General features: G+C 40.0%; 1 protein-coding gene across 3 annotated transcripts in view; it reads left to right on the top strand.

Moving 5' to 3' along the window:
- usp34 (ubiquitin specific peptidase 34) overlaps window positions 1-13,386 on the top strand; it is a 64,050-nt gene that overhangs the window by 17,497 nt on the left and 33,167 nt on the right. For all 3 annotated transcript variants that reach the window (XM_061049031.1, XM_061049040.1, XM_061049023.1), the window contains exons 7-20: window positions 2,804-2,996; window positions 3,498-3,559; window positions 3,851-3,932; window positions 4,099-4,191; window positions 4,804-4,929; window positions 5,036-5,165; window positions 6,225-6,355; window positions 7,035-7,750; window positions 9,044-9,258; window positions 9,391-9,509; window positions 10,451-10,578; window positions 11,188-11,277; window positions 11,481-11,576; window positions 12,275-12,357. In XM_061049031.1, coding sequence (XP_060905014.1) covers window positions 2,804-2,996; window positions 3,498-3,559; window positions 3,851-3,932; window positions 4,099-4,191; window positions 4,804-4,929; window positions 5,036-5,165; window positions 6,225-6,355; window positions 7,035-7,750; window positions 9,044-9,258; window positions 9,391-9,509; window positions 10,451-10,578; window positions 11,188-11,277; window positions 11,481-11,576; window positions 12,275-12,357 — 2,264 coding nt within the window. The remainder of the gene's footprint in view (window positions 1-2,803; window positions 2,997-3,497; window positions 3,560-3,850; window positions 3,933-4,098; window positions 4,192-4,803; window positions 4,930-5,035; window positions 5,166-6,224; window positions 6,356-7,034; window positions 7,751-9,043; window positions 9,259-9,390; window positions 9,510-10,450; window positions 10,579-11,187; window positions 11,278-11,480; window positions 11,577-12,274; window positions 12,358-13,386) is intronic.

The following is a 13,386-nucleotide window of genomic DNA, read 5'->3' as shown; positions in this document are numbered from 1 at the left end:
GAATGAATAAAGCTCACAGAATGAAGTACCGGTAGGTAGTATTTTTTAATTATGTGGCAGTAATGCCACCTGACAGGATTTTGGTCGTATTATTTTCAGGACTCTGTTTTATAGTGATGAAAGGTTTCTGGTTGTAGAGGGTGCAGCTTGAGTCCATACTCTCATACAATTTGAAAAATGAAAGAAAATAATATAATGCATGAATACCTGGGGTGCCTGATTTTCTATTTAGTGCCTAATTAATTTAAAACAATAAAGGCTAAGGAGGACCCAGAGAGGGGATTTGATTTACACTTAACTATCCCATACAATTATAAAACAATCATCAGTGGGTAATTGGAAATGTATCTACTATATAGCTGACTATACACAGGATCACAAAATGCATCTTTTTGTTAATACATGAAATAAAATCAGCGTCTGCAGCCATGGATACAGCCATGGTGTAACTCAGAGCTCCTGCACATTGCCTCAGGTCTTGCATTGTGGCTGGTTTGTGTATGACTGAGAAGCTGCTAGTTTTTGAACACTTTGTCTTCCTAATAGCTAAGCATCCCACATCTCCTTCAAATAAATTAGACAGAAAACATATAGGCTTCTGCAGAGGAGTGGTGGTGACTTTCAGATTCTAATCAGAATGAATTAGACATCTACTTAAAACGAGATCATTGTCTGCTTAATATGGGTTATAATTTTCAGTCAAATATTAAAATCTGAAATACTGCACAGTACACACCTTGCTTTGAAAACAGTTTAAAAATCATTGTCAGGAGGTTTTCTGCTGTCTGAGCTGTAGAAGTCAGACGTGATTGATTTACTCTCCGAGCTCTCGCCCCTCCTTCTCTGTCTCTCCGTTTCTCACTCGCTCAGTGCACCTCGCTCATTCGCGCTCTCTCCCCCAAACACCAAAGTGACATACGTGTGTTGCTAGGTAGAGTATCCGTTGCCGTGGTAACGGTTGCCAGGCCTCAAGTGAACCTCTCCTCACATGACCCTAGTAGAGGCAGTGTTCAGTCATGTGACGCAGAGAGGCTGATGGTCTGCTGCTGTCTCACTAATAAGATTCAAACACACCCGTCGACTACAATGACTGATGGTCTGCTTTCTATCGAATGTGTGAGAGCTGGAGTGGAAACAAAATGCTCATTTAATCCCTTTTCCACATTTTCTCCGTTCATAAAAACAAGACTAAGAGATGATGTGTTTTCTATTACAATGTTGAACAGTAATGAGATCTTTAAGACATTGTTGTCACACCATGGTACACAAAGAAAAAAAGCATCGAGAGGACAAGCCCACACACTCAATGCCACAAAAAGTTTCTCTATTTCTCTGAAGTTAGAAGGAAAGGAAATAGCGAATAAAAGTGTTGACGATTGCAGGAGGTCTAATGGCTTACTTAGCAAACATTATTTTATTTTTTACTCTGCAATACACATATATATACAGTATATTACCTGCTGTAAATACGTTCTACACATACATTGCACATCTTACCTGAATGCAAGTTGTTTGTATCTGTGGATCCCTGTGTATGTGTGCACTTGAAGGTGAAACTTTACTAATTTCATTGACAATGACAATAAAGGCATTCTGTTCTAAGTGCTGACATAACCTAGAGATGCATCTGTAAGAAAACATTTCCTATGTTTTGTATCTATTCTTTATTTTGATATGTATTTACAGAGTTTGTCCAGGTTGTAAGAAAACATATTTTATATACATTTTTAAAACAGGGACACTTTCTCATTTCTCAGCAACTCTATCACTGTTTTTCTTTTTCTTTTTTAATTTAGAGACAATGTTTAATATTGTCCTTGATTTTTCAGTGTTATTTAATTATAACACCCTCCTGTCAATATGTTCTCAGAATAGTCCCCTTAGTTATTCTACGTGTAATATTGTTGTCAAGGAGCTACCTGTGCCTGTTTGTTTCACATGTCTGCTTCGCCTGAGTGTTGCCTACACTGCGCTGTGGAGGAGAATATTCTTTGTCATCCGGCTTCATCAGCTCGACAGGACTATAAAGGGCATCACACACCAGAGGCAAAGAGGCTAAAAATACAAGAGCCCTCTAGCTTTTGACTTCAAAGTTTGGGGTTAGGTATATCATTGTGGATTCAGAGCAGAGGAAAGCTTCACCAGAAGAAAAAGATCCATTAGAAATGCTGAAGGTGTAAAAAAAGCATAAAAAATAAAAATAAAGAAAACCCCAGACTCCATCGACCAACGTTGACCAATACACCGTTGAGACTCATTCTTTAGTGCTGTTGGCTCTTTGCTGGTTAACATTTTTTAATCAGAGGGAGAAAATTATTATGATCATCAGTTTCTTTATGGAATTTTTCTTTAAAACACTTTGCCATTGCAGAAAGTAGAATTCAATATGTATATATTTTCAATGCTGAAGTTTAAGAATTTTAAATCAATTTTCATGTAACGCTCTTCTTGGGGCAGTGATGTGAGGGTGGACAACAATAAAATGAATCTTGGTAACACAGGTTGCTTGATTAACAAAATCAGTTGGTTTTTCGGGTTTTTTTTTTGGCTGTTTCTTCAAATATCACTGAAATTTTGTCCTGCCAGAATTGCTGGTAGGAAATGTTTTTGGGCTGAAGTGATTTAAACATTCTTCCTGCTGAGATAGGGAAAAAAAAAAAAGGGGTAATCGTTGATGAAAATATCTCATTTAATGAGGGCATATATTCCCATCATTTGTGTGTTCATCCTCCTGCTCTATGACTCGAAAAGTCAATTTTACAGCTCTAAATGTATTGTGCATCTATTAATTTTTGTCTTGCAGGTATCTGTGTAAGCTGTCTGATCAGGAGCTGCGGCAGAGCGCAGCACGTAACATGGCTGACCTGATGTGGAGCACGGTGAAGGAGCCTCTGGACAGCGCGTTGTGCTTTGACAAGGAGAGCCTGGACCTTGCCTTCAAATACTTCATGTCCCCCACGCTCACCATGAGGCTGGCAGGACTCAGCCAGATCACTGTGAGTCCAAGCAAACACAAACGTCAATGAACTTACTCGGGCACCATTACTTCCCTATGTTAGGCTAATCCAGATATTTAAACTGTTTCATCAAAACAACTGTCCTAAGAGAGAGCTCTGTAATGGTTCTATTACGTTCTTTTTAGTCTGGTCTGCACTTCTGTTTCTGTCTTTTCATCTCTGTCACCATCTGCACTGACTATCTCAACTTCCTGCCATTAGAATCTTATTTTTGCAGGAATCTCGTACTCACATTATCAAGAAAAATAAAAACACATTTCTTCAGGTTAGAACTGTTTGATGAATAAATGTTATCATATTATAGGATGTTATGGTTTAGGGTGATGTTTAAAAATGGAAACATATTCTCAACTCACTAGATCTGTGTTTATTACTGTACTTTGTCTGCTTTCCCAGCGCTCCCAGAGTTCTTATTAACACCAAGGTTTTCTCAGATGCTATTTCTTCACTTCTTGAATATGTTTGCCTGTGTTTCCTCAGAACCAACTCCATACCTTTAATGATGTCTGCAACAACGAGTCTCTGGTGTCGGATACAGAAACGTAAGTGAAATAGATCAGATACCTGAAGATGTCAAAAGATCTATTTAGAATCTATGAACTGCGTTTACTCTTAAAGCTCCTATTAGGAACTTAGTTTATGTCCACTTTTGGCCCCTCTTTGGACAAAGTGTACATGTTAGAAGAACGGTTGTCACGATGCCAGATTTGAAAATGAAACATGTAACAAGTAAATGTATAATGGCAAAATGAAATGACTGTAATTGCATTTTTAAATAAACCTAAACCTGTGTATTCCTCTTTCTGTTTTCTGATTTCCCCTGATCCTTGCAGGTCAATAGCAAAGGAGCTCGCTGACTGGCTGATTCACAACAATGTGGTGGAACACATATTCGGGCCAAATTTGCACATTGAGGTGAGACCTGTTGATCCAGTGAAATGAACGGACTGTGAAACTATAAAAACACGTTGCAGCAATTTTTTGTTATATTTTGTTAAGAGTCCACCAGTATCCAGATGGGCTGGCCATTTTATTTTTTCTCTCCACAGCTGATCTAAATTGTGTGTGTTTGTGTTTCCAGATCATAAAACAGTGCCAAGTGATCCTGAACTTCTTGGCTGCAGAGGGCCGACTCAGCACGCAGCATGTGGACTGTATTTGGGCTGCAGCGCAGGTGAGGAACCACAGACTCGCACTTAACTGCACAACTTTGTTCTCCACCATCAACTCACCGTTTACTGGGATACTTTAAGTGTGATAGGCCTCAGATGAAAAAGGAAGTGTTCGCTGACTTGTGTACTTGGAGTTTTTATATTTTTTGTAATTTTTATGTGTGTGTTAATTTTCTAATTATTTCAACATTTTAATTTGTGTTTTCTTTAATTAAGTACAGTGCACACACATTCACACATTTGTAAATGTTTAAATAGGGATGTTAAGCTGTGTGCATGATGGTTCTTTAAATCCTTATTGTGGGTTCCAGTAGATATAGTGGAAGATGAATGTAAATTAAATTAAAGGCCCAACTAGGGACACAGTTGGAAATTAGCAATAGCTTTATACTCTTTATGCAGCACATCAGTGTCATACTTTGTAGTGAAACTATGTTAAATTGTATTGTCCTTATTAAATAAAAATTCAAAATGATTAAATTGTTGTAGTAATGGGATTAAAGTTCTTGTTTGAACTATATTATTTTGAGTACAAAGACATATCTCTGTGCTTTCTTCTCTCCACATGTGATTTTTAATTCATTATTAACTCTGATTTTGTTTGTTTCTTTTAGCTTAAACACTGCAGCCGTTACATCCATGACCTTTTCCCCTCACTCATCAAAAACCTGGACCCAGTGCCTCTCAGACACGTCCTCAACCTGGTGTCAGGCTTGCACCCGAGTGCACACACTGAGCAGGTACACACATACACACACACACACACACACACACAAAGTCTGAAAAGCAAACAAGGTGTTGCTTCATAAAGATAAACTTATAATTGTTCCTCTCCTCCTTCTTCAGACGTTGTACCTGGCCTCCATGCTGATCAAAGCTCTGTGGAATAACGCCCTGGCAGCGAAGGCCCAGCTCTCCAAACAGAGCTCCTTCGCCTCCCTGCTCAACACCAACATCCCAATGGGCAACAAGAAAGGTGAGTGTGGACGCTCGGAGAGCTCCACAAACAAATGACTTGCTCTTCAATACAATTAGCAATAACACAGTGTTCATAGTTCTGATCATTGTCCTTATTCTATACTGCTAGGTAGCTTTCAACCTTTTTTATTTTATCAAACCCTTTTTTCATTATCAGCAACAATTTATAATTTAATCTGCAAGTGTACCACTTAGCTTTTCAATCGAGTAAAAACATCATAATTTCTTCTGAAATGTTGGTGAATAGAAGTATAGGAGTAAAGTAGGAAACATGGAATACTATTTCACTATTTCACAAGTACACATTTTGTCTGACCACATTACAGAGATCGACCTGTTTGTTAAAGAAGATGTTTTTTTTAAAGAGAAACAGCTGTGACTTCACTCTCTTCAAAGCCACCTGACTCAAATCACAAAAGCACAGAGGATACTCTTATACCACTGCATCGATAACTTCTCCTCAATCAATCTATATTTTATTTGTATAGCCCCAATTCATGACAAATGTTCTGTCAAGACACTTTACAAAAAGAGCAGATCTGAACTGTACTTATGTTGTATTATTTACAAAGACCCTACATTAATCCATCGTTGAGAACAGCACTTAGCAACATTCAGCAGAGTGACAGTGGTAAGGAAAAACTTTATTTATTTAAAGAGGCAGAACCAGACTCATGTTGAACAGCCTTCAGCAGAAACTGTGTTTGGGTTGAGAGTGGATAGAGGGAGATGCAGAAAGAGAGACGGATAGAGACAAACAGAGCAACAACAACAATGAATAGGATAGAATTATAGCTACAATTCAAGTAATAACAGTATGTGTGATACTAGTGTTTGTGTATTAAACAAATATTATTGTTTGACTGAATGAACCATATAAAACATCCAAGACACAGAATAACACAAACAAAATAAATGATCACAGCAGAGGTAGTCCAGCACCACATGTGCTCTGGTCCAGGGTTTAAAGTATCCAGAGACCACCTCTAATTGGACGTCCTGTCAATGTAACAGATAAAGTCTGCTTCCTGCTTCTCAATCTGATCTCTGTTGTCAGGTTCACCGGCTGCCAGTCCAGACAGCAGCGACAACAGCGACACTCAACACAGCGGAGGCAGCGACATGGAGATGGATGACCAGATGATGACGGGCAGCAAAAGGAGCCAGCAGAGGCTGTCGGACACAGAGGTACACATTCACGTCTTTCAAACTGATATGAATACTGATTCTCTCCTGTTTGATTTTTTGTTTTTGTATTTTTTAGCATTTCAGCGCTATTACTCAGTACATGTAACTTTTTATATCCCACACACGCTGATGCACACATAATACTTTGAGTTGCGTTTTTGTAAATGAAAACAAAAAAGGGAGCTGTTTTAAGCCTGTTTGAACACTGTTATGAAGTCTTTTGAACTCTGAGGTTATCTGGAAATCCCGGAAAAAATATGAAATCTTTGATCAGAAACTCCATTCGAGTGAAAGGCAATTTAAAAGCGGAGGGGACAGTCGACAAAAGAAAATAGCCATAAAATGGAAATTATGTAGCCATTGACCTCTTGATTTTGATTAAGACTGAAATACCACTCACTGCACACAGATGGACATGCAGTCCAAAGTTGAAGCAGATCCCTTCTATCGAACGGCAAGAAAGTTATGGATAGTGTTATCAAGCCAACCACAAGTTGTTTTTTTTCTTTTTTTTATGATCAAACTGGCACAGGGCATGTGGGACATTTGATAAGCTTTTGGCCTGAACAAAATGTAAAAACAATCTTAAAGATCAGGAAAACGAAACACAACTTTCACTTGTTACTGACTGCGACACTGAAGGGGTTGTAAGATTTTTTTGCATCTGTTGTGTTCTCAGGAGTCGATGCAGGGCAGCTCTGATGAGACGGCGAACAGTGTGGAGGAGGGCAGCAGTGGACCGGGCAGCAGCAGTGGACGCAGCGAGGCTTCCAGTAACGAGGCCGCCTCCAGCAGAGCCAGCCAATCAGCCGGCAGCCCCGGCAGTGAGTTGCACTCTGACGACATGGCGGATAGCGAGGCCTTAAAGGAAGAGGAGGAGGAGGATGAAGAAGAGGACGATGAGGAGGATGATGATGATGATGATGAAGAGGATGAAGAAGAGGGGAGCCGGTCAGCCACAGAGGGTGGGCAGCAGAAAGAGCACAGGGAGCAGATGGAGTCCAGGAAGAGGAAGGCGGGAGAGGCACTCTGCGAGGGGCCAAACCAGGGGGCGGGACCTAGTGGTTCAGGGGGCGGAACTAAGACAAAGGGCCTTCCCTTTAACCCAGATACTTCTGCAGTCATGGGGGCATCGACGTCTTTAGAAGGCCGAATGAGGATGATGGACACTTGTTCTGTGTCTGCTCGGCCTGAGGGGGCGGAGCCTCAACAGCAGCCTCCTGATATCAATCCCTCACAGATGGTCCAGGGGCCTCAGGAGCCCACATGTTTGCCGCGGCCTGGGGACTTCTTGGGGGAGGCTATGGGAAGTGAGCTTTTTAAGTGTCGGCGCTTCATCGGACCGCAGCACCACCACCACCATCATCATCATCATCACCACCATCATCATGAAGGGTAAAAACACCAGTCTGCTAACTATTTATTCAATGTTTGACCTTAAAGAAGACAGAGAATTGATTACAGGCTGAACAATATACTGATTGTTTTATTGAGTTTTAAGACTGTACGAACAGTCATTTGTTTAAGATGTTACACAAATCATGAAGAAGATAAGAAAAGAAGATAAGAAGGTTTACATCACTAATGGATGAAAGGTTTCTGAAAATATCAGAAATTATGAGGGGGGAAAACAAAAGTGAACAAGTGAGTGAAGATGTCGTATCACACTAAGGATCAAGTAGGTTTCATTTGCATGAAACATTAAGATTAGAATACACTTTATTGTCTTAGTGGGAATTGTATTTGGGCTTCACAGTGCTGTGAAACATTGACAAAAATACCACAGTACATTTATACAGCAGTAGAACTCGTCCATCTGCAACAGAGTACTACATTACATGTAATAATTAAAAACCATAATGAATTATTACATACTTAATATTTAATAATAATATTTTTTATTTTCAATGTTGCTCTAAAGTTACATCAAGGAACCAGATTTTGCTGTTCAATACAAAGCTTTGACTCTTTGAATTGAACCATATCAGCCCACTTAAGTCTCATGTTTTACCAGAAAGATGTGCAATTAATATTATTCCTCAAGCAACAATTGCTTGCTTGATGTTTGTAGGATTCCAGATGTCAACTTACTGCATTAAGTCATGAGATGAAGGATTGCAGTCACTGTATGTCTGAATATATCAGAGCAATGAGCTGAGCCAAAGTAAGAGGCAAAATGGCAGTTCAGTTCCCACTCGCCAGAAAACGGCCAAACACAGTCAGAGTGTGTTTTCACAGCTTTGTGAAAATGTTGTTTATAAATCATGTTACAATATCAGAACCCCTCAGCCAATGGTCTTTTAATGATAATGCCTCTGGAAGCAATGGCAAACTTATCAGAACATCCAGTTGAGCCAGCAGTAAGCAACAGGGGACAGGACTTCCTTTTTCCGTGCATTGCCATTGATTATGATCTGTCGACCACTGTCCTTGTAGAATTTCTGAGTGTCATGTGCATTCAAACATTTTGTTGTTACAGTGTTGCTAGCTGAATGCCAGGAAGTCCTTAAAAAACAGGTTTAATGATCTACATGGAGACTGTGAGACTTGTGTAAAAAAGTTTCCTTTTCTTTTATATCTCAGTTCATTTGAACAAACTCCTTCTGAATGTTCCCATTGTGTCAAAACTGGTTGGTTGTTCTTTATGTAACATGTCCAAAACTGTGAAACCCTCTTTCTCCCCCTCAGTCCCATGGTGGAGGACATGCTGTCTGCAGACGACGTGAGCTGCAGCAGCTCCCAGGTCAGCGCCAAGTCAGAGAAAAACATGGCAGACTTTGACGGCGAGGAGTCGGGCTGCGAGGAGGAGCTCGTCCAGATCAACTCCCACGCTGAGCTCAGCTCCCACCTCCAGCAGCACCTCCCCAACCTGGCCTCCATCTACCATGAGCACCTGGTGCAAGGTGAGCCACATTCAAAATGGATCTAATATCCTGATTGATCAATATAATAGGTTGTTTCCTGTGTTCACTTTTTGGTTGAATTCAAAGCATAGCCTGCCTAACCAGGAGAGCTAATGTTGTGGATCTGTGCAGGTCCAGCTGTCCATAAACACCAGTATTCGAGCGGCCACGCTGTGACTGACATCAATTTGGACAACGTTTGTAAGAAGGGGAACACTCTGCTGTGGGACCTGGTGCAGGATGAGGACGCGGTATGACTCAACACCCAGCTGTCTTTTCTTATGTAGATGTGTATTTGTGTTTTTAATACTCACACATATTTGTAATGAATGCTTTAGTGAGCAACAGTTTGGTAGAGGGATTTCCTGGAGTGATTTGACTCATTTTACATATTTAGCAGTGATGTGATTCATCCAAATTTATACAGTAATCTGTATTTTCCAACGTGGAAAGTTTACCCACGTGACAAATAATCCATTAGAGTTCCCACACAGACAATACCGCCTTACAGTTTCTTGTTCTTAAGCCACCCAGAGTAATATTATAGTTTCTTATTTTAATTAGAAATGAGGCAATATCAACTCAGCAGTACAAGTTATTTCCCAGGAGCCTATAACAGCCTAGGTAAAGAAATCTTTAGATTAAATCTTTAGATGGAGTTTTCAAAGCTCCAGTGTCCAGTTTTCTTTCTCACCAACTAGCTTAAAGTCTTTATATGCGATTTTTCACACTTAAATATAATATAAATCAAGTATATCCTCTGAAAATAACTCTGTGAGTCATGACTGTCTACAATGGGTGTAACACCCGAGTCCCACTGTCTGTGATGTTTTCAGAGTTTTCAGAGTCCTATCTTCAGTTTGTTTACATCGTCCGGACAGCGGCTGACTCCCCCCCTCGTGTATAAAAGTTGTTTAATTGAGGGACTAGAGAAAAGAAGAATAACATACTGTACTCACTGCTTAACTGTGTTTCTAGATCACGCTCATTTCAGGTAAATTTACATGCAGTGTGAAGATACGAGCATAATAAAGATCGTTAGCATTAGCATGCTAACACAACAATGCAGCGCAAGTTGTTTTAGTTTCATGCTGGTGCTCAAGGGCGACATCTGCTGGATCAAAAAATCACATATAAAGCCTTTAAAGTCACCTGTGTGATCTAAGTTTCTTTTTTTTCTGTGTGCTTTTAGATCCACCTGTCTGAGGGTCTGATTAATGAAGCAGAGAAGCTGCTGTGTTCGCTTGTCTGCTGGTTCACTGACAGACAGATCCGGATGCGCTTCATCGAGGGCTGCTTGGACAACTTAGCTCATCACAGGTGAGGGTGACCCGGAGCAGTATGTAATACTGTGACATCATAGCGGTGCGACACAGTATACCCCGCTAATAAATTAGAAGAAGAAGAACGCGACACAGTAAACAAAGAGCAACAATGGAGGACTTCCAGCAATTCATGGTCTTTCTCATTGGCTTGTGGTTCTTTGTTACAAAATGCAATGCAGCTTTGTTTCAGACTGGGCTGTGTGCCACGAGGAAAAATACAGCCGTCCTTCATTAGCGCTGTCGCACAGGAAGTGACGATTCTTTCGACCAATCAACGGACTGCAGTGTTTAGCTCCAGCTTTTAGGGTCGGACCGGTAGACTTGGCACCCCAACAGAAGGGTAGCAAAAAGTAGAACGGTACAGGACGGTTATTTTTTGGGACCTTTCCCGACTCTTGATAGTGGAAACGCCACAAAATGCGTCCTGTGACGAACTGAACTGCTTGGTGGAAACGGGGCTAAAGATGATCAGAACTGTAACCTGGAAAGCATCTTTTATGGTTTGTCTGCCAATACAAAGAAGAAAACCAAAACATGTTCTTTGTTTTATTCAATCTTTGTTTTTCTCCTTTTTATCAACCCTCTTCTCTTCTTCTGCCCTCAGGTCTGTTGTAGTTTCCCTGCGTCTCCTACCTAAGCTATTTGGCACTTTTCAGCAGTTTGGCTCCAGCTACGACACCCACTGGATCACAATGTAAGTCACATTTTCTAGTTTAAGCATAATTATAAGAAATATGACATTGACGTGTTAAACAGTTACGCTCTTAGCGCTCAATTACGCTCAATTAGATCATTCATTAAACTCAGATTATATTCTTTGCATACCGACCTCTCAAGATGTCTTAGACTCTAGGCTCTAAAATGTGATTTGACAAACATGGCCGTTTGCTCTGCCAGGTGGGCGGAGAAGGAGCTGCACATGATGAAGCTGTTCTTCGACAACCTGCAGCACTACATCCAGGAAGTCCGTGAACAGCGGCACAAGTTTGCACTGTAAGTCTGTCATCCTTTTTAAACTCGGTCACAAACAAACCTCTCATTAAGAAGTGCTTTGAAAAGGTTTGTGAGAGAATTCAAAGTGGTAAAAGATACATGTCATAAAAGTCAAAGGTTGACCCAAACAAAGCTAAACTTTGAATTTGACTTGAGCAGAAATCTGTAAGAAATGTATCCTGATGTAATGATGATGTAGAACATAATCTAACCTTCAGAGTAGTTGGTTGCTAGAAACCGAGCTGTTACCAACCTTTGCTGTTAATCTGATGAATATCCTTCATCCAGATCATGTGATGTTGATAAAATTCTTACAGGGCATGGAAAATGAAAAGGACCCAGCTGTAAAAATGTTTTAACATTCAGTGGACGGCGAGTGTTTACGGGTGAATTTGAAACTCTCAGGCAAACCATGATACTTCTGAAAGCTGATAGAGAAGTTTAATGAATCCTTAGACTGAAAGGAAACACAAGTTGAAGCTTTGTGTTAAACAGCCAGTTTTACCAATTGAATTTTGCTGGCTGCAGCCCGTGTAAATGCCTTGTTCCTTGTTATGGTGAAATCATCCTCGTACAGAGAGAAAATACACAGACCTTCATCTGTATTTGAATTGAAGTAAAGTCGTGTTTTCTGCTCTAAAATGTTTTTGGGGGCAACAAAGTGTCGAACTTTCTTTTTGTTGGTTGTGTTATTGCAGGTACAGTCACAGCGCGGAGGTTCAGGTCCGTCTGCAGTTCCTCACCTGTGTCTTCTCCACACTGGGATCTCCAGACCACTTCAGTGAGATCCACATTCTCCTATTTGGCTCATAGAGCAACACCCGTGTCTGACTGAAAAAGAAGAATGTTGTAAAGCTAGATTCTTGAATGCACTGATAAAGTAAAATATGTTTTAATATTTTTATACTTAGGCTGTTTAAAAAGGATGCATTCAGCCAAATACTACTATAAACTCGATCTTCTCACCTATTATTAATTATATATAGACATACAGGTGATGGATCAGGTCAATGCGCAGTTTCATCAATGTTTACTTCCATCCAAATGAAATCTCTTTTAACAGCATTTATTTTTCTAAAAAAAAAAAAAAATTAAGCCAACCAGTAAACAAAGATGACATGACATGTTTAAGGCTGTAAAAAACCTGTTCTCTTGATGAGCTATGATATGCTATGATATGATATGCATGCACATTTCACATCTTTGTCAGTTTCCTGCAGTAGAGAACGGAGTGGGAAACAAAATACTTTGTAAAACAAAAATATGTTTGAAAATAGTTTGGTTTTCTTGGGAACATTTTTTAGCAGCAAGATAGACTGGATGTGAGCTTTGATTAATTGGCTCAACTGTTCAGAGGTCTGCAGCTGTTTGAAGTGACATTTCCAGCAGTAATGAAGCATATTTAACAGCAGTGTGGAAATGAACTGTGAATGAGTGTTAGGGAATGTTTGGGGGGAATGATGCTAAAAAAAGACCTTATTATATAACCCCAGCAGCTCCATTCAACAATGCCCCCGTTATCTGAGTGACAAAACACTGAAGAGGGGGGATATAGAACCCACTTTTATGCGAGTATTTCACCAGATTCAGCCAAGTTAGATCACCCAGGGCAATCATCAACGTTTTACCTAGATGTAAAATTTGCTGTTCGACAGACTAAAGCCTCAGTTCATTAAATATTTACTGCAAAAAGCCAACAGCATCAGATAGAACATGTGAGTGTTTCTGTCTGGCCAATTAACCTCAATAAATTCCTACTAATAATCTTGAAGGTAACGTGTGTTAAACAGGATGTAGTGTCATTTAAAAT

This window comes from Labrus mixtus, chromosome 2 (genome assembly GCF_963584025.1).
Source record: "Labrus mixtus chromosome 2, fLabMix1.1, whole genome shotgun sequence".
Taxonomy (NCBI): domain Eukaryota; kingdom Metazoa; phylum Chordata; class Actinopteri; order Labriformes; family Labridae; genus Labrus; species Labrus mixtus.
The sequence above is the reverse complement of the archived record's forward strand: the minus strand, read 5'-3'. Positions and strand labels throughout refer to the sequence as shown.